Source organism: Protopterus annectens, chromosome 13.part0 (assembly GCF_019279795.1).
Source record: "Protopterus annectens isolate FY-2018-M chromosome 13.part0, PAN1.0, whole genome shotgun sequence".
Taxonomy (NCBI): Eukaryota; Metazoa; Chordata; order Ceratodontiformes; family Protopteridae; genus Protopterus; species Protopterus annectens.
In genome coordinates this window covers 890,985,632-891,007,931 of record NC_056747.1, presented here as the reverse complement: position 1 = coordinate 891,007,931, position 22,300 = coordinate 890,985,632, and the positions used below count along the sequence as shown (strand labels likewise).

The 22,300-nt window shown below is 44.4% G+C and overlaps 1 protein-coding gene across 2 annotated transcripts in view; it reads left to right on the top strand.

Annotated features, from left to right (window-relative positions):
• The window catches only part of NF1 (neurofibromin 1), a 5,218,972-nt gene that overhangs the window by 1,378,354 nt on the left and 3,818,318 nt on the right, over nucleotides 1–22,300 (top strand). For both annotated transcript variants that reach the window (XM_044054637.1, XM_044054636.1), the window contains exon 11: nucleotides 2,445–2,519. In XM_044054637.1, coding sequence (XP_043910572.1) covers nucleotides 2,445–2,519 — 75 coding nt within the window. The remainder of the gene's footprint in view (nucleotides 1–2,444; nucleotides 2,520–22,300) is intronic.

The window sequence follows — 22,300 nt, the reverse complement described above, 5'->3', positions numbered from 1 at the left end:
ATATATATATATATATATATATATATATATATATTTGTATAATTAGTATTATTTTACACATCATTTTGAATAAAGTGGAAAAAAGAGAACCAGAAAAAGAAAAAAAATAAGAAAAAATGTATGCTGATGGAAACAAAATATGCACTTAAATTACAACTGATTTAAAATGGTATTTAAAACCAACTGGTAGAATAAAATAAAATAAAATTAGTCATGTAAACAATGTGACAGTTTTCTAAGTTCCAGTGCACTTTTAATTGAACAGTAGTAGTTTAGTCCAGGCTTCCTAAAAGAGTTCAGCTTTAATTGCCACATGAGTTCATGTTTCTCCAGAATATTCGGGATGTGTTTTTCAATGTCACACATGTCTATGCGATCCAGGATCTGGAACTTCAAACCTGTGTGACTTTTATGAAGAAAAAGGTGTTTGGCTAGCCTTGCCACCCCTCCGTTTTTTTTCCAGACTATCAGGAAATCAAACTGATTCTCCGGTAGTCCGGAAAACACTGTACAAACTCCAGTATTCTGTTTCAAAAAGGAAACAGACTATCGGAGTTTAATCGTTGATTTACTATGCTTTTTTTACAGAAAAGCATAGTAAATCAGCCAAAAGCAGGCGGCGGGAACGAAAAAAGAGGGCGTTCCCGTTGAGTGATGCTGTCGTGACATCACAAAATAGGAGGTATGTTGGCAGGAGAGGGGGTTGGGGTGGGCGGGGTTACTGGCGACGCGAGGGGCGTGGCTTTGCTCCGGTTTTAGCCATGAAGGAAGGTGGCAACCCTATGTTTGGATAGTGTATTATTTTTACATCCAGACTGGATTTCTGACAGATGACATGAAATCCTACGCTTGGGTTTATTTACAGTCTTGCCCACATAGAATGCATCACATTCATTGCACTGTGCTTTGTAAATTACTTTTGTAGTGTTGCAGTCACCCCCTGCACTGGTCTCTTAATGCTTTTCTTTAAACAAGGGCAATAAGAACTATCACCTTACTGTATAAATATACAAAATGTACAATTAGCTTCACATCTTTTAGTGTTTCTCTCATATGGACTAGGTTTAAATTCAGCAAAACTTCTAATGTTCCTGGCCTTCCTATAAACAAAGAATGGGGCTTCACCTAAGATGTTAATCAGAAAAGAGTTCCCTGTGACAGTGTTCCAGTTTTCTTAAGTAACGTTTTTGATACTGTGATAATTCAAAGTGTATGTCAGGATGCAGCTATTTTTGCATTTTTATTCTCTGCTGAATTTCTTAACATTCTCCTACTAGGGAGGTTGTGTGAAGGTGCTTTAGTCCTTTTCAGTTCTTAATGGGTTCCAGGATGTTTTTTAACATCTGACTTTTATAGCCTCTCACTAGAAAGTCATTCTTTAAGTTGTTCAGGTTTCTCAAAAATGACTCCTCTTTGGTAATGTGGGAAGGTGACGCATTGCAGCTTGGCGATTGTATCACGTACATCAATTAAACAACCCCCTTCTTGCAGTTTACCTCTTCCCATAGCTATACTTCAACCACTTTCTTAGATATGCAGATTTCCAAGGACACCAACAGTGACAGAATCACCACTGATCTATTCAGAAAACCAACGAGGGTTAACTTATTCCACAGTAAAGGTCTACCTACAAAATACAAATATAATGTAGTGAAGTCCCAAGGCTATAGATTAGCTAGAATTACTATTACCCATTAATGACTGGGCAGTGTGCGATTCAGTTGGAAATTGCAGACCATTTCACCAAGAGCCTTCATGTGTGCGGCAGTCAGTCAAGACTCCAGCTGTGGGAATGATTGTGCAGCATTGTTATGATGTCTTGCAACCCCTTGTGTAGTATGCTGCTTGTGAGATTAAGGCTCCTAGTTTGCAGCAGACACTGCACAGGCTGTGGTATCCCCAAGACCTCCCCAGTGGTAAAGAAGAGCTGGCCAGTGGTTGTTTCATGTTATCGCCTCCTTTGACCTGAGCAACAAACTGATCTAATTTTCAAACTTAGTTCCTGACAGCACTTATGGACAGCCCTGCCTTTGTGCCATCGGGCAGGCCTGAACACTGTATTTTACAATTCTGCAAGGTTTCTGCATGATGAGGTAGTTATATGGATGCCATATATGCAAGTGAACGGTGTTTTTGCTGAGTAGCAATTATCTTCATAACTTGGGTATATTTACTTCATTAAGTCCTATGTAACATTTTTCTTAATTGAAATACTGTTTGTATACTGGCAAGTGACTGATGGACATTTAGTAACAGTGTGACTGTACTGCGTAGCAAGTATTACTTTGGTAAAGCACAACTAAATCTGCCTTAATATGTTCATGCAACAGGAGATGGGTCAGAGTGATCTGTTAGTTTGTGGCAGACTTAATGGCAAATAACATAAAATGCATTTTGATTACCTGAGTGTTAATTCTACTAAGATAATTATTTTGTCATTTTAGATATGCTTAGCATCTTCCTCTCCAACAACCTTCCATTATGTGTTGGTGAATTCTTTGCACAGAATAATTACAAACGTAAGTATTAGAAGTTCTTGAACAAGCACTGAAAATGTGAAATTGTAACTGATAACTTGTTCAGTAAAAAAATTAATAGGCATGTTTTTGTATGTATTTTTGTTTCCCTGATGACCATCAAACCATTGAGAGGTATTAGACCATTTGATGTGAAGTTGTTAAATCTCGCTGTTTATTCTCACTGATGGGTTCGGAGCCGATCCTCGGCTCCGACATGGCCGATAGCAAAGCTCAAGGTTTGCCAGTAGCTCGAGACCAAGCCCCTTATTATCCCACAATGCACTGCTGGAATTACCTCAGATCTAGTTTGCCACGGCAAGAGACATCAAGGTAATCCAGTTAGCTCGGACCATTTTGATAAATCGCAAGTTTAAAAAAACTTTTTTCTTCTCTTTTTGAGAGATTATTCATATTTTGTGTATGTGTGTTTCTTGTTAAAAAAATAATACTTTAAAGTAGGTTAGATTCTAGTGATAGTGCCCTGTGTTGGCTTGTTTTTCTTAGTGTTGGGCCCTTTCTTAGCCCTATTTAGTTTAACAATTTTTTACTTGTTCTTACTATATTTAGTGTGGGTTTATTTAGCCCTGTATTTAACCTTTACAGGTTAATTTTGTGGTGTGTCTCTTATAAAATGTTGGATGGGAGAGAAAAGTCTCACCCCAAATTGGGGTTTAAGAAATGTCCAGATTGTGGACAGAAAATGTCCATCACGGACAGACATGTCCAATGTATTTACTGTCTGGGTGCTAAACACCTCCAAGATTCGTGCAGTATTTGCCACACTTTTTCATCTAGGGCTCTTTTAGAGAGAAGGAGAAAACTCATAGATAGGGGGTTGCTGCAGCATACTTTTTCTGAGGCGTTGGGTAGCCAGGAAGGTGCCAGCACTACTTCTAAATCTTCAAAATCTTCTGATTCTAAACAAACCAAGAAGGCAAAGAGATCAGAGGGTACAGGGTCATCGGTTCCACATTCCTCTAAACAGAGTGTCCCTTCGGTTCGGAGCCAGCTCCCAGTCTTGGAGCCGGTCTCTGAGGTTCCCTCATCTCCTCTGCTCCAGTCAGCACCTTCGGTGCATTCTTTGAAGTCTTCTGTCAGCCTCTCTGATATGGACATGGATCAGCTAGTGCAGAAGCGTCTACGGGCACTAGGACTTGCTAAATTGTTGTCGGCCCCGACCACTTCGGAGCCGAAGACCATTGAACCAGACTTGACTACTACTCCTCCGAGCCGTACTGGACTCTCGGAGCCGAAGGAGCCCAAACCGATGCTTGTCGAACCTATGGAACCGAGACCCGCACCGGTGTTATCAGTTCCATCTACTCGGACGTCCTCGGCGCCAACCGAGGACGCAGAAGCAGACACTCTCCTGTCTGGTCCGGGGAGGATAGTCGGACCGATTTGTTGGTGCCGACTCTTCCTCTCGGGCTTTGGCTCGGATGAGCTCGGCTCCTACCTCAGGCTCGGAGCCCATGGTTTCAGTGCGGGAGGATTGGACGGTCCCTCCGGATCAGTCTACCCCTTCTCGTCGGAGCCATGGTGCTTTCGATGCCATGAGGAGAGAGTCCTGTCTCCTAAGACATCGTCGGCACCAGTTCGGGCTTCCTTCTCCCCTCAAGCTCCTGTGTCTGCTTCTACGTCTACCGGTCCCCCTACGCATAGAGACCTCAAGCCTCAAGTGGCCCCACAGGGCGTCCCCTGCTCTTTCGAGACCTCCCCAGATCTCCCCACTGAGGAGGTACCCAGGAAGAGACTGTGCAAGAGAAGGCAGACTCCCCACAGGAGTCTTTGACATCCGACATGGACTTGGATGAGTCAGAAGGGTCCCCTCGATCCCCCTCTGAGGATATCTCCTTTGCGGAGATATTAGAGATCCTTAGTCAGAGGGGCGATTGGCAGTCCAAAACCCCTACTGAGGACGAGTCATTGCTCTTGAAGGCTTTTGGGTCTCAACCTTTCACTTCTTGGGTGTTTCCGCCTTACGATGAGCTCATGGAGCTGATCTCTCATAAGGCTTGAGAGTCACTGGAGGCCATGGAACCTGTCCATCGGAAGCTGAATAAGTTCATCTCTGCCTCGGTGGGCAAAGCCTTTTTGACCAAAGGGAGTGCCTGTTGATGCCATGGTGGTAGCTGCAGCCACCATAAAGGAAGTGTCTGAAACATCCGCATCTATCCATCCTCCTAACAGAGATTCTAGGATCATGGATAGATATGGGAAATACATGTTTAGTTCAGCGACTTTTTCTCTGCAATCGCTGAACTATTTAACCCATTTTACGAGACTGCAAAGAGATCTCCTGAAAGAGGTAGGAGATGCTGTCCAGGCTATGGTAGCTGCAGGGTTTGCCGACAAAGTCAACACACAGCTCGCTATCCTAAACTCTGTTGTAAACTCGTCCATGCATCTCATATCTTATGCAGCTGATGGTTCGAGTAGAGACGCTAGTTCAGGCATTGCTCTGTGGAGACAAGCCTGGAAGCATCTCTGTTCCTTTGCGGAACCCTTTAAGGTCTTCCTTTATCAACACCCCATTTGATGGCTCATCACTGTTTGGGCCTAAAGTAAAGGAAACTTTAACCAGGTGTGAGCAGGAAGGCAAGACCCTATCTGCCATTGGAGTCTGTTTTTCTACCCCTACTCAGCCCTACCCCAAGGACCCTAGGGGAGGGAAAATGTGGTTCCGAAAAGCACAGGGAGCCTTTCAGGACACACGTGGAGAAACCCCCTCTCGAGGCAGAGGAAGGGGCTATAACGGAAGATGCCACCTGCGCGGCAGAGGGGGGTCCGCAGCAACAGGGTGACAGAGGCCAGTTCTCTGGTCAGCCCTACCAGCGCTCCTGAAAGGGGGCCTGGCTGTTCGGCTCTGGCGGCAGTCAGGGGTCGCTTGTTTTTGTACCCAGAATTCTGGCTAAACATAACATCAGATACATGGGTACAAAGCATCATTTCCAGAGGATATTTCATACTGTTCTCTTCCCCACCTACTCCTGTAAGTAGAATCCCAGATGTTCCACCCAATCTCAGGGAACAAGCAATCGTAGAGGTCCAAAAATTGCTAGAAAAAAGTCATCCAACCAGTCCCAGGAGACCAAGTTGGATTCGGAACTTACTCAAGATTCTTTTTGGTACCAAAGAAAACAGGGGACTAGAGACCTATCTTGGACCTCAGCAGACTTGACCAATTTGTAAAGAAAGAGAAGTTCCGAATGGTCACGCTTCAGTCCATTCTTCCCTTCCTAGGGAAAGGCGATTGGATGTGCTCCATAGATCTCAATGACGCATACTATCACATGAAGATGAACAGACGCTCCAGGGGTCACCTGCGTTTCCGGCTGGGAGCCAATCATTACCAGATGTTCATCGTGTTACACTGCTGCAGTCATTACACTTGGGTTATCCTGCCGTCAGGCAGTCCCGCAGTCGGCCAGAGTTCCAAAGTCTTGGTCCGGCGTCAGTTGCTGTGGCTTCTTCCCTGACGTCAGTGCGCCAGGGGTATATAAGATGCATCCGACGCCATTTTCTTCAGTCTTTCTTGCCGCGCGGTGCCCAAAGCAGAAGCAGTTCGCAAATGCCGGTCGGCCGACTCCTGAGATTTTTGAAGTCAAATTTCAGATCCGAAGTCTTCAATAAAGCTAAGTACCCCGTTGGGGAAACTTTTTTTTTGCCTCAGACCGATGTCAGAAAAAGTTAATAATTGTATTTCTTGTGGGAAGCAAATACCTCATAAGGACTTCCACTCTTACTGTATAACATGTCTAGGCCTTGAACATGATGTCACCAGTTGTCGGTTTTGTGCTAGATTTAACAAACGCACTATAAAAAGACGTTTTGATTTTGCTTTGCACTACTTTGGCCGAAGGTTCAATTATACTATGCCATCGGATCAACCGACGACCTCATTACGGAAAAAATGCAAAGACAAGGATAAAGACAGGCATCCGAGGTCCAAAACCGATGACAAAACCTCTTCTAGGCCAGTTGCCGGTTCTCAGTGAGGCGCTTTCGCAGCCCCTGACACCCACTACCTCAGAGCCACAGGCCGCTTCCGACTCCCAGGTGGAGACAACTAGGCCTCTGGAAACTCAAGGTATTGGGCCTATGGAAACTAATGCCTCAGGTCCGGAGCCGCTGAGCAGGCATCGGCTTCTGAGGGTGTTTCAGACCTTCACAACTTACCATTAAAACAACAGCCAAGACAAAGGTACCATTAAAGACAAAGAAAACAAGTACAGCACTCTTCTGGACAGTCCTCCATGCCTAAGAAACAGATGCTTAAAATGGCCGAAGACCTCATTACTCTGATCAGGGGTTCCCATCCCCCTCCTGAGAAAAGGCCTAGGCAGGATACAGATTATGACTTCTCTGATCAGATTTCCATTTCCTCTGATTCCTCTTCAGACCAGGGATACTCTCTACCCCCCATGAGGATTCTGATGCTGAAGAATCTATCCCTTCAGCCTCTCCTCCTGAGGATTATTCTTATGGGGAAACTTTGCATACCATGAGGGAGCATTTCCATTGGGAAAGTCAGGATTACTCAGAATCCAAGAAAAGGCTCAGGGATTTCCTTTTATTGCCTCAGCACAGGCCGCTGGCTATACCGCCTGTGCTAGACATTGTGGATGATGTGTTCTCTGAATCCAGCTTATCTCTTGATTCGTTGCCCCCTGCTCCAGCCAAGCCAGATAGATGTAGAGTCCCCAACTCTCACAAGTTTCTTTACAAAAACCCTTCTGCTGATCCAGAAACTATTTCCCAGGGTCCAAAAGGGGTTAAGGCTTCCATTGCAAAAAATCCAGTACCCTCTGACAGAGATTCCAGAGCTTTGGATAGATGGGGTAAGAAAGTATACACTTATGCAACTTTAGCAGTAAGAGCTTTAAATTGCCAATTTCACATGCTTAAGTACCAACAATATTTAATGGCTCAATTAAAACAGAAAATGCTTGCAAGCTCAGAAGCTCCTGATTGTAAAGAAATGCAGGATTTATTTCATGCAGTTGAACAGGTGGGAAAACATACTCTGCAATGTGGTTTTGATTCTTTAGAGGCCTCTTGTAGAACCGCACTTAAAGGTTCTGTGATTTGAAGACGTGCTTGGTTAAAAGAACAGAGTTTACCTTATCTTGTTAAGGCAAAATTATTGGATGCTCCTTTACAGCATGATACCTTGTCTGGTGTTAAGGCAGAAGAGGTGTTAAAGAAAATGGAGGATAAAGCTAAATCTATGCAAACAGTCAAGGATTTCTTACAGCCACCTTGGTTTAGCAGAAATTGGCCAACAAAGAACTGGTCCTTTCCAGTGTCAGACAGGCCACAGAGAGGGAGATACAGATGCCCAAGAGGCACATCTCAATCCCAAGGCTCAAACAGACAACGACAGTGGGGCACCTCAACCCCAAAAGGAGGTGAGGACAAGTCTCAACCTTACAGGAAACAGTCACAATGACTTTCCCCTCCGTACACCAAGCACGTCCCTTTTGGAAGTCCCCTTGGGGGGGAAACTAGCACTTTGTTCACAAAACTGGCAAACAATCACCCAAAACAAATGGGTTCTGAATATTGTGTCTCAAGGTTACAGGTTCCACTTTCATACTTTACCAAGGCTAAAAGGAATGCCAGACCTGCCACAAAATCAATGTGCAGAGGCACAAAAACAAATTTCAGCCCTCATGGACATGAGAGCTATTCAAAAAGTACCACAACAGGAACAAGGACAAGGATTTTACTTGAGACTCTTCCTGGTCCCCAGAAAGGACAAGGCCTGGAGGCCCATACTTACCTGGATATTCCAAAATTCAAAATGTTGACATTACAGCAGCTTCTACCCATGCTGGACAAGAAGGCTTGGCTTGTTACTCTGGACCTCAAAGAGGCATACCTGCATGTCCCTGTCAGACAAAATTGCAGAAGATACCTCAGATTTAAAGCTGGTACAATGCACTACCAATTCTCTGCACTGCCCTTTGGCTTATTTACTGTGCCCATGGTATTCACAAAGTGCCTGGCACCAGTAATTGCATTTTACAGACAAAAAGGAATTCAAATATATCCATACCTGGACGACTGCCTCATTCAAGCAGAGACAAAGGACATTCTTCTACAGCATCTGGCATTTGTAAAAAGGTTGCTAATTTCTCTAGGGTACACAGTAAACGAAAAGAAGTCAAAACTAGTGCCCTCACAACAGATTATATTCCTGGGTGCCAGCTTAAATACAACAGCCCAGATGGCTTACCTCACGCCAGACAAGTTCAACTAACTCAATATTTTCAACTACTGGCAAAAAAGTCCCATCTCCCTGCAAGAAAAATTCTGCAGGCCCTGGGATTCATGGCATCCTGCATACTACTAATACCATATGCCAGACTGCATATGAGGAAATTACAATGGTACGTAAAAAGTGTTTGGACTCAGCACTCTCACAGTTTAGAATGATTCCCTGCCTACAACAGGAGTTTCGATGGTGGGCACAGGCATGTCACCTAAACAAGGGTCAGCCTTTTACCCAACCCACAGCCAGGCAAACTCTAACAGATGCTTCGGATTACGCCTGGGGAGCACACATGGCAGGAAAATGCATTCAGGGCAAGTGGACCACAGACCAGATGCATCTTCACATCAATTAAAAAGAGATGTTGGCTGTTCAAAATGCCCTAACAGCTTTCAAGGACCTTCTGCATCCAGGACAATTATTATTAAAGACAGACAACACCACAGTAATGTGGTACATAAACAAACAAGGGGGCACTCATTCTTATCCCCTATGCAGACAAGCCATGACCTTGTGGAACACAGCTCTAACGTATCAAGTTCACCTGCAAGCACAATTCCTGCCAGGAAAGAAAAATACTCTGGCAGACGACCTAAGCAGAAATATCATGGACCCTCACAAATGGAAATTGAATCCACAAATCTTCAGCATGGTAATGCAAAAATGGGGATGCCCAGACATAGATCTTTTTGCCTCCCCACTGAATTGCCAACTACAAAAATTCTGCACAAGGACTTATCACAAACAAGCATGGAAAGTGGATGCTCTTTTGTTCAGCTGGAAAAACCTAAAAGTTTATGCCTTCCCGCCACTGCCTCTCCTTTCAAAGGTACTCCTAAAAGCCAGACAAGAAAAAACACAGATGATCCTGATTGCTCCAGACTGGCCACGCCAGCACTGGTACCCTATATTAAGGAACTTGGCTCAAGGCCCACCATGGATTTTGCCTCAAATTCCACACCTTCTGACTCAACAAAACAATCAGATCCTGCACTGTCAGCTCAAAACCTTAAAACCTGGCTGCATGGCAGATACATTAGTCAAACAGGCAAAACCTCTCTCTAAAGCTGTTATGGATGTCGTTTTGGAGGCCAGGAGGCCTAGCACCAGGAAAGCTTATTAGGCAAAATGGAAGAGATTCTGTGCCTGGAACCTGGCTCAAAGCCTTGACCCTCTTGTTCCAAACATTCCTCAGATTTTACAATACTTAACTGAGATGCTGGACAGAGGTCTATCCTTCTCATCAATTAAGATCCCTGCCTCTGCCATTTCAGCACATTACAACACGGATCCTCCTTTATTCTCTCATCCCTTGCTAAAGCTGTACCTCAGAGGGGCTAAAAACATAAGACCGCCCTGTAGAGCACCAACACCAACTTGGGACCTCAATTTCGTTTTGGAAAATCTGACCCTACCATTTTTGAGCCAGCCAACATAGCCAGTCTAAAATTTTTATCATGGAAAACAGCTCTGCTCCTGGCAGTAACTTCAGCATGAAGAGTCTCAGAGCTACAGGCAGTAATGGCAGTGGAACCTTTTATAATTTTTCATCAGGACAGGGTTTCTTTAAGGACAAACCCTACCTTTATGCCAAAGGTGATATCTAGTGTGGCTCTTAACCAAACCATGTATTTGCCAAATTTTTATCCAAACCCCCAAAATAAAGGGGAGAAACTTCTGCATTCTTTGGACATACACAGGCAGCTATGCTTCTACTTGCACAAAACAAAAGCTTTCAGGAAAACTGAGCAACTGTTTGTAGCATACGCTGCAGGATCACAGGGCAAGGCTATCTCAAACCAGACTGTATCCAAATGGATAGGACACTGTATTCGTTACTGCTACACACACCATGGAAAATCGGTCCCAAATACCATTAGGCCACATTCCACCAGGGCAACAGCCACTTCAACAGCCTTTCTCAGAGGAGTACCTACCAAGGAAATTTTGGAGGCTGCAACTTGGAGTTCAGTGTACACCTTTACCAAGCATTGCCACCTGCGTCTTTACTCTAAATCCAGAGCAGGATTTGCCACTGCAGTTCTGCAGGGCCTCCTAGCCAATCCTAACTCTTTATAGACCAGCCACCCAACCTTAGCTTTGGGATTCTACCCAAGTGTAATGACTGCAGCAGTGTAACACGAACATAGTACAGTTTTGTACCTACCATAAGTGTAGATGTTCGAGTGTTCACACTGCTGCAGTCCAGGTTACCCTCCCTCCATCCCCTCTGAACTAGATGGACTTATCTATACCTTTCTATCCTATACAACCTTTGTGGTGTATTTGCTTGTAACTGAAGGTATTGTTTTTATTTTATATGTATATATTGTTTTATTAGCAATATGTATTGCCTATCTACTGGGGGCACCTGACATCTGGGGCAAGACAAACTGAAGAAAATGGCGTCTGATGCATCTTGTATACTCCTAGCGCACTAACGTCAGGGAAGAAGCGACAGCAACCGACGCCGGACCAAGGCTGTGGAACTCTTGCCGACTGTGGGACCTGTGAGACCGCCTGACGGCAGGATAACCCAAGTGTAATGACTGCAGCAGTGTGAACACTCGAACATCTACATTTATGGTAGGTACAAAACTGTACTTTTCAAGCGTTGCCCTTTGGTCTCACTACAGCCCCTAGGGTGTTCACCAAATGCATGGCAGTGATCACGGCTCAACTGAGGCCTGTAGGATTCCAGGTGTTTCCATAGACGATTGTCTCCTCACTGCTACCACCAGGCATCAAATGACTCAGGCAACACAATATTCCCTGACACACTGCCATCAGTTAGGCATTACAATCAACTTCGAAAAGTCTGCCTTATTGCCATCTCAGCATACCGTTTTTATAGGAGCAGAGTTAGATACCTCAACCACCACTCTGTCTTCCAATCGAAAGAGTCTCACTTCTTCACCAACGCATCATCTCATTGGTGTCAAAGAACAAAGCTACAGCAGCAGAGGTCTTGAGGGTACTAGGGTTGATGGCGGCAGCAATCCTGGCTGTACCACTCGCAAGGGTGCATATGCGAATGCTTCAATGACTCCTCTTTGCTCAGTGGTCCTACCAAAAGCTACCGATGCACTACATGATTCTCATCACAGATTCTTGCAAGAGAGACCATCAGTGGTGGTTGACATCTCTTCATGTTACAATCGGAAGACCATTTGTCCCCCCCCCCCCCCAGTAGCCACTGTGACCATGGACGCTTCCCTGATAGGGTGGTGGGGGGGGGGCATTTTCAGGGAAAGACTGCCCAAGGCACATGGACGGATCAAGAGTCACATCTGCATATCGGTGTTCTGGTGTTGAGAGTTGTACTTCTGGCATTGCAGTACTTTCAGGACTCTCTTCCTGTAGGGACAATTGCAATTCAGACAGACATGTCAGTGGTCTGGTATTGCAATGGGCTGTGTCGTCCCACCGTTTTCTGATAGCAACACACATCTCAGGGAAATCCAATATGATAGCAGACAAGCTAAGCAGGGCAGTACTGTTGCCTCACGAGTGGTCTCTCAACCAACGGGTTGCGGATCTGATTTTCCACAAATGGGGCCAGCCTTACTGCGACCTCTTTGCCATTCACATCAATACCAAATGCAGAAGCTACTTTGCCCTAATACCACATCTGGGACATTCCGTGAGAGACGCAGTCGTACACGATTGGCCTCCGGGTCTCCTTTATGCATTCCCACCTATTCCATTGATAACCCAAGGTTTTACAGGAAGCAAAGTCGCTGGGAAGAACAGTTATCCTCATAGCTCCCTACTAGCCTTGACAGATTTGGTTCCCCTTCCTTCACCATCATCTACTGGAGGATCCATGGATCCTGGACCCAGTTCCGGACCTTTTGACACACCCGTCAGAGGACCTCCATCCTTCACTGCAGTCCCTAAAACTAACTGCTTGGCTAATCCACTTCCCTTAATTGCCAGGCTTCATTCGCTCTCAGATGGTACAAGACAAATCCTTTTGTCTTCTCACAAGCCATCCACCAGGAAACTGTACTGCAGTAAGTGGAACAGGTTCTCAATTTAGGCCAATATACAGAAAATCGACCCTTTCCAAGCTCCTCTATCATCCATTTTAGAATTTTTGACAAAGGTTTTTAAAGAAGGAGCAGCAGTTGTCACAGTTAGAGTCCAGTTAGCTGCCATATCAAATTTCCACCTTGGATTCGATGGGTTGAATGTTATGAGCCTTAAGTTACCTAAGGCTTTTTTTAAAGGTGCCTTTCACATTAGACCTCCTGTCAAAATTCCTTATTCTCCCGCAGTGTGTCAGAACTTCAAGCATTATCTGTTAGGCCTTCTTACATGATTTTCCATTCTGATAGAGTATTTCTCCGAACAAACCCCTCCTTTTTGCCTAAAGTCTGTTCTGAATCCAATATCAGTCAGGTCATTGAGCTGCCAGTCTTTTTTCCAAACCATTCTAACAAATTGGAATACATGTTGCACAAACTTGATGTACACAGCTCAGATTTTATCTTGACAGAACTAAGGATATTAGAAAATCAGATCAACTTTTTGTATCCTTTTCGGAAGCCAGAAAAGGTAATCCAGTGGCTAAAAGAACTTTATCTAAATGCTTATCAGATTGTATATCCTTTGTTTATGCGAATGCTAGCATGCCATTGACACACAAACCTAAGGCTCATTCTACCAGAGCCGTTTATACGTCTTCTGGCTTTCAAGCTAAATTGCCCCTTGACAGTATTTGTGCTGCAGCCACTTGGTCTAAGCCTCATACCTTTATCACACATTACAAAGTAGATGAGGCTTCCAGGGACAGGTCTTCCTTTGGTTCCACGGTACTGAAAAACATACTTCCATGAGCCACCCAAGATTGAGGGTGCTAGGGACACTACCCATCAGTGAGAATAAACTGCGAGATTTAACAACTTCACATAAAAAAGTTATGTATTTACCATAACGTTCCATGTGAGTTGTTTATCTCACCTTTATTCTCACGTCCCTCCCTGCTTCCCCCTCCTGGCTGACGGTTGACTTAGAGGCTAGTACCATCCTGGTTATTCAGTACTACTTCTTCCCCTTCGGGAAGTGCTTCCTTGTAGAAATAAATAAAAGGGTATATATACTCGCAGCAAACAAGATCTGGGGTAATTCCAGCAGTGCATTGGGGGATAAGGGGCTTTGTCTCGAGCTACTGGCATACCTTGAGCTTTGCTATTGGCTGTGTCGGAGCCGAGGATTGGCTCCGAACCTATCAGTGGGAATAAAGGCGAGATAAACAACTCACATGGAACATTATGGTAAGTACATAACTTCTTTTTCTCACAGGTTGAAAGTTGCCCTGGTGTATCCTTCCCGTGTGACGCAGGAGCTGACAGCAGAAGCAGTCATTCGGGCAACTCTCAGGGAGTTTTTTCAGCATACCACCCTAAACCTTCCCTATGATGAATAATGTTAGCATCTGTTTTGATGTGAAATGTGCTTTTTTGCCTTCCCCCAACTTGTACCCGCTTCCACACATGAGCTTTTTGAATGCCATCACTTACTTGGCTCGAGCAAGCTCATGTCCTCAGCCTGTAATTGTAATTGTTGCCTGCACAGCCTTTGCTTACAAGTGGTGATTTGCTGATGTGAGCTACCATTCCCACCCCCAGGATAGGTGAGGTGGTGTCAGTTACTCACCGTCACCCTCTTCACCTAGTGGTGCCAGCACCAGAGTTGCATGCCAGTCGTCTGGGGCACTGTTGGGTCTTTATTTTTCTACTTCACGCAGCCAGGTTACTTAAAATGCATTTAATTGTAATGAGATTGCTCTTGTAGTAAGTCTGCAAGCTGCAGTCCTGCTTGGGAACTTATTCGAATGGCTGTTTTGTTGTTACTCCCACTTGAGTGACAGACATTTTGAGTACCGCTGTCTTTAGTTCTTCATTCCATCACGGTTTATCATAAAGACTTCTAGAGTATATTAACTAGTGGTACATCAGTTGTGTTTGTTTTTCTAAATTATACTGGCATAGTAGTATGATAGTCTTTTACATGCAGTTGTAGTAAACAACTTTGGTTGATGCATATGAAAAGAGAGGGCAATAAAGAAAAATGGCAAGGTACTTTACAGGAGAAAGGACAGGATGCAATGTTAAGTGAGAAAATGTGTGTGTATATTTCAGGGTAGGTAAAGATTCTGGAAGTTGTTTGCCAAGTATTTCTAAGAGGTAAATTAAAGCAAACAAGTTAATGGATAGAGCAGAAAGTGGAGGGGGCTTATATTCATTGTGAAGACGAGAAATTGTGAAAGAAATTGCAGAACTTGTAAAATGGTTGTACTCTAGTTGGGGTGGTGGTTGGATCACTAGGATTGCAGTAAAACCACTAAGAATGGATGTGTAGTCTTCAGACATTACAGCTCCTTAGTTTACAAATGTAGTGACATTTGGAAGTACTACCCACAGAATTTAATAAGCTTTTAATGTAGCTTTTGAAATGCAGTTTACAGCAATTTTGCTCATCACGCATGGCTCAGATTTTGTCTGAATTAAAATTTTGAAGGGATAAACAGTATTTTGTATCCTTTGCTTAAATCTATTTTTTTTTGTCATGTTTTGGAGATTGATATAGTATACACATTAATGTAAGAAAAGAGCCATAGTAATGCTTTCATGCAGTATATGTTTTGTTTCAAACAGTTATCATTCACTTCAACATATATTATATTCCTCAAGTCCTGCTTTTCCCTTAAACCTTATTGCTTCTCCTGAACAATCGTTTTTCATGTAGTGTTCCCCCCGTTGTATTTATTTAAATGCAATTTGCTCATTCCCTTAACTAAAGATCCCACCTCCAGTTCTTGTATCTCCTTCACAATATTCAGTTATACTTGGTTTAGATTTGAATTACCATTTTGTAGTAACTGCTTTTTAGACAGCAAGTAGTAGTATGACTAGGCAATTCAAATCCTGTGTACCAACGTAAAATAATAATTTCCATAGTTATAACAGTTTGCGCCAATACTTCTGACACAGTTTACACTGAAAACCTGGAAACTGCATTGGTCGACCGGCATGTGGTCGAATTGCAGGTTTCAAGTCGGCAGAATGTCTAACCAAAATGTATCTACTACACTACAGCGAATGGGTAGGGTAGATGTTCTTCATGTTTCACTGTTGCAGTCATTACATTTGGGTAATCTGCTGGCAGGTTGCCCAGTCGGCCTGAATTCCAAAGTCTTGGGTCCTGCATTGGTTGCTGTCTTCTCTTCCATGACGTCAGGTCGTCAGGGGTATAAAACATGCAACCGACGCCATTTTCTTTAGTTTTTCTTGACGCGTGGTGCCCGAAGCAGAAGCATTTCGCAAGTGCCGGTCGGCCGACTACTGAAAAATTCGAGTTTGAGTTTCAGAACCGAAGTCTTCACTTAAGCTAAGTACCCCGTTGGGGAAACTTTTTTCTTGCTTTTTACCGATGTCAGAAAAAGTTAATAATTGTATTACTTGTGGGAAGCAAATACCTCAAGGATTTCCATTTATACTGTATTCCTTGCCTAGGCCCTGATCACAACGTGCCTGGCTGTCGGTTTTGTGCTAGATTTAACCAACGCACTATTATGCGTCGGTATATTTTTGCATCAAAGTATTTTGGAAACAGATTTAGCTACCCAGAGATGTTGTCGGGTAGCAATCCGACTACCGGAGTACATAAAAAACGCAACGAAAAGGACAGAGAAAGGCAGTCGAAATCCAAAAATCAACAACAAAGCTTCTAAGCCAGTCGCCTGTTCACCGGTACTCAGTGAGGCGCCTTCGCAGCCCCTGATACCCACTACCTTCTTGTCACAGGCCTCTACAGACACCCATGTGGAGTCCGGCATGTCGCAAGATATTCAAGGTTTTGAACTGATGGATGCATCTCCCTTGGATGGATCCGGAGCCGCTGAGCAGGCACTGGCTTCTGAGGGTGTAGTCAGACCTCAACATTTGTACATTAAACCGACGACAGCTGCAAAACCAAAGACAAAAGCAACTTCTAAAACTAAAAAACTGACGCATGAGCCACATGCACAGGCCTCTATGCCTAAAAAACAAATGATCAAAATAGCTGAAGACCTTATTACCTTGATCAGAGGTACCCATCCCCCTCCAGGTAAGAGGCCTAGGCAAGACACTGATTATGAATCTTCAGATCAGGTTTCTATTTCTTCTGATTCCTCTTCTGATCAGGAATTTTCTGTACCTCCCTATAAGGATTCTGATGCTGAGGAGTCTATTCCATCTGCATCTCCTCCTGAGGATTATTCATTTGGAGAAACCTTGCGTACTTTTGAGGGAACATTTTCACTGGGAGAGTCGAGATTTCTCAGAATCAAAAAAGAGGCTCAGGGATTTCCTTCTCCCTCAGCACAAACCTTTAGCCATTCCCCCTTTTTTTAGACATTGTGGGTGATGTGTTTTCGGAGTCAAGCTTGACCCCTGACTCTTCACCTCTGGCTCCCAGTAAGCCTGACAGATATTATGGGGTCTCTGACTCGCATAAATTCTTATTTAGAAACCCTGCTGCTGATCCTGAAACAATTTCACAGGGTCCAAAGGGGGTTAAGGCCTCAACAGCAAAAAATCCTACCCCCTCTGACAGAGATTCAAAGGCACTGGACAGATGGGGAAAAAAAAGGTTTATACATCTGCAACCTTGGCAATCAGGGCCTTAAACTGTCAATTTCATATGCTTAAGTGCCAACAACATGTTATGGGATTGCTGAAACAGAAAAAGATGTTCATTTCAGAATGTGCAGAAAATAAAGAATTGTAGGAATTATTGCATGCAGCTGAACAAGTTGGAAGGCATACTTTGCAATGTGGTTTTGATTCTTTAGAGGCCTCCTGCAGGGCCGCATTTACTGGATCTGTGATTAGGAGGCATGCCTGGTTAAAGGAACAAAATTTGCCTGATCATGTTAAAGCTAAATTGCTAGATGCTCCTTTACAGCATGATTCTCTGTTTGGTACTAAGGCAGAAGAGGGTTTAAAGAAAATGGAAGACAAAGCTAAGTCTATGCAAACTGTTAAAGACTTCTTAAAAGTGCAGCCACCAAGATTCAGTAGACACTGGCCTGCAAAAAATTCGTCCTTTCCTGTGTCAGACAGAGCTCAAAAGGGCAAATTCAGATGCCCTAAGGGTTCCAGATACCAGGCGCCAGATTAATACAGGTCAGAGCAATGGGACGCATCCACCTCCAAATCTGGAGGAGATAAAGTGCAAACCTACAGAAAGCAATCCCAATGACTTCCCTCTGTCTACAACAAGCACTTATCTTTTGGCAGCGCACATAGGGGGAAAATTAAAACTTTTTTCTCAAAATTGGCAGTTAACCCAGGACAAGTGGGTACTAAACATCGTATCACAGGGATACAGATTCCATTTCCACACTCTGACAATGGCAAATGGTTGGCCAGAGCTGCCAAAAAATCAATGGGCAGAGGCACAGAAACAGGATGTCCTTCATGGATGCATCTGCAGTCATAACAACTGGGTTGTCCTGTCGTCAGGCAGCCCTTCGGTCGGCCGGATTCCAAAGTCCGGGTCCGGCTTCGGCTGATGTCGCACTTCACCCGACGTCATCTCTGCTGGTCTTCGGGTATAAAGGCACCAGCCGACGCCATTTTCTTCAGTCTTTCTTGCCGCGTGGCGCCCGAAGCAGAAGCTGTTCGCAAGTGCCGGTCGGTCAGATCCAGAGATTACTACTACCGAATACTCCTTCGAAGACTTCTAAAAGCTAAGTACCCCGTTGGGGACTCTTTCTTGCCTCAGCCGATGTCAGAAAAAGTCAATAACTGTTTAACTTGTGGGAAACAAATACCTCATAAAGATTTCCACTCTTACTGTTTGCCTTGTTTAGGCCCAGACCACGACGTAGCAGCCTGTTCGGCCTGTGCTTCTTTCAACCGACGAACGCTTAGGCGTCGGTCGGAGTTTGCTGAACAGTTTTTCGGCTCTGAATTTGCGTACATTATGCCGTCGGATCCTCCGACTACCCAAATTATTAAACGCAAAGAAAAGACCGACACTCGCGGTCCGCGGTTTCGGCCGAAACCATGGTTAAGCAAACCGCGAGTGTCTCGGTTTCGGCCGAAACCGAGAAAACTGATCAGAGTACAGCCGAATCAATGACTACTACTGAGGTTCCGGTTACCTTACTTGAATCAGCCTCAGAAATTTTACCTACTACAGTGGTTACTAGTGACTTATCAGACACCATCCCTTTGGATGTCTCTACCCCAGCACGTGGTGCTGCTAGGCCTCCTGCAGCCATGTCTATTAAGGCCTTCGCCAGGGCTAAAGCAGCCAAATCTACTAAGTCAGTGCCTGTTAAACCCCCCTCAACCAGGCCCACTTCTAGTTCACAAATGCTTACTCTGGCAGAAGATTTAATATCCTTAATTAAGGGATCTCAATCTCACCCAGACAGGGTCTCTCAGCCCCCAGAAAAGAGACCTAGAGCAGAGCCCCTCGAGCCTGTGTCCTCTGATGATTCTGGAAGACTCTGATATTACAGACCAGCCAGAGGCTCCTTTCTCCAATTTTGAGGACTCAGATGCTGAAGAATCCATTCCAGCTGCTTCCCCACCAGAAGAATTCTCCTTTGGGGAAACCTTACATGCCATGAGAGAACATTTCCAATGGCAGGAACAGGATTTTTCAGACTCCAGAAAAAGACTTAGGATTTTCTGCACCTACCACAACACAGGCCCTTAGCTATACCTCCTGTCCTCTGTTGTGAACGATGCATTTAATGATGTTTGCACTGCACCAGATTCTTTACCTCCAGCACCTGCCAAACCAGATAGATTTTACAGGGTGCCAGACACTCATCATCACCTATACAAGGCCCTCTTGCAGACCCGAAACTATATCCCAGGGCCCTAAGGCAGTAGCCTCAACCACAGCAAAACCCTATTCCTTCTGAAAGGGAAGCCAGGTCTTTAGACAGATGGGGCAAAAGGTTTACACCTCTGCTACTCTCTCAGCTAGAGCTTTAAACTGTCAGTTTCACATGATACAATACCAAGAGTTTATGCTTGATCAGTTAACTAAAAAGCTATCCTCTGGTGACTCTATAGATAAGAAAAATCTATTAGAAATGGTAAATAACATACAACAGGTTAGTAACCATTCCTTAAAATGTGGCTATGATGCACTGGAGGCTTCATTTAGATCAGCCATGACTGGCACAGTGATAAGAAGACATGCATGGCTGAAGGAACAAGTTTTACCGGATCATGTTAAAGCTAAGTTATTAGATGCTCCTATGGATAAGACCAGTTTGTTTGGTACACCTGCCCAGCAGGTAATGAAGAAAATGGAAGAAAAGGCAAAATCTGTACAAATGGTTAAAGATTTCTTGCAGGTTCAGCCCCAAGGTTTAGCAGGAACTGGCCTGCCAAAATTGGTCCTTTCCTGACTCCACAAGATCCCAAAGGGGCAGGAATAGACGTTCCAGAGGCAGAAATCAATCCAGAGGGGCTGCCTACAGAGGACGACAGTGGCAAGGTAATAACAGAGCCACAGGCACAGCCACTACCACTACAACAGGGCAATCACAGTGACTTGATTCTAACTCCGCCTACCAGGGAACAAATAGCAGCACCCTTAGGCGGAAAATTAACCTTATTTTCAAAGAACTGGCACTATATCACAAAAGACAAGTGGATTTTGCAAACCATAGACCAAGGTTACCGGTTCCACTTCCACACTATACTAGTCAAAAGAGGAATGCCAAACCTACCTCCAAATCAAAAAACAGAAGCTCTACAGCAGATAATGCAATTAACAAAGATGAGAGCTGTGGAAAGAGTACCAATAACAGAACAAGGCAAAGGATTCTACTCCAGACTATTCCTAGTTCCAAGAAAGGAAAAAAACTGGAGACCTATTCTCGATCTGTCCACCTTAAACACATACATCATTGCTCCAAAATTCAAGATGCTGACCCTACAGCAACTTCTTCCCATGCTGGGCAAGGAGTGTTGGCTGGTAACTCTAGATCTCAAGGAGGCATACCTGCACGTCCCCATTCGACCAATTTGCAGAAGATACCTCAGATTTCTTGCAGGATCAGAGCACTATCAATTCTCAGCATTGCCCTTTGGCTTATCTACTGCGCCCAGAGTATTCACAAAATGCCTGGCATCAGTAATCGCCCACTGCAGACTACAGGGAATCCAAATTTATCCATACCTGGACGACTGCCTGCTACAAGGGGACAACAAAAGCAAGCTGACAACAGATTTACAAAGGGTCATTTACTTGCTACAAGCACTGGGATACACAGTCAATTTGCAAAAATCAAGGCTGATTCCATCCCAAACAAGGACATTCTTGGGCTGAATTGGACACAGTAAAACAAATGGCATTCCTAACTGCAGAAAACAAAAGATCTCCTCTTTACTTCTTGGCACTAACAAACCACAGCAAGCTAACAGCAAGAAAAGTTCTGCAGGCCTTGGGCTTCATGGCATCATGCATAATCTTGGTTCCACATGCCAGACTGCATATGAGAAAACTACAGTGGTACCTAAAGAATTTATGGTCCCAACACAGGCACAGCCTAGAAACAGAAATTCCACTAATTCCATGCCTAAAACAGGAGTTCCTATGGTGGGCTCAAGCATGCCAGTCAAACCCAGGCTTACCCTTTCACAAATATCAAGCAAGCCAAACCATCACAACAGACGCCTCAGACCTAGGATGGGGGCTCACATGCTGGACAAATGCGTGCAAGGATTGTGGAGCGAGGACCAACTTCACCTGCACATCAACCTAAAAGAAATGCTGGCAGTAAAACTGGCAATCCAAAAATTCAGACCATTTCTCAAAGAAGGCCATTTGATGATAAGGACAGACAACACCACAGTCATGTGGTACATCAACAAACAGGGAGGCACTCATTCATACCCCCTATGCAGAATGACTTTGGACCTTTGGAACCTGGCACTCAGCTACAACATCCAGTTACAGGCAATGTTTGTACCGGGAAAGGAGAACACTCTAGCAGACATGTTAAGCAGAACCACCTCGGATGCTCACGAATGGATGCTACACCCGGACATCTTCAAGACCATCGCAAAGAAATGGGGAATGCCACAGATAGATCTATTTGCTTCCCCTCTCAACCACCAGCTCAAAAAATTCTGCACAAGGACATTCCATCCACTTGCATCGAAAGTGGATTCGCTCTCCTTCAGCTGGAAAGGCCTGACAGCATATGCATTCCCACCTCTTCCCTTGATACACAAGGTATTACTAAAAATCAAGGAGGAACGTCCAAGGATAATCCTGATAGCTCCAAACTGGCCAAGACAACACTGGTACCCATTGCTGAGGAGCATGTCTCGGGACAAAATGTGGTCAATACCCCTGATGCCTTTGATGTTAACTCAGAACAACTACAGCATCATGCATCCAAACCTAAAAACGTTGCAGCTGACTGCATGGCACATCACAGAGCAGCAACTATTCCAGATCTCTCCCAAAGGGT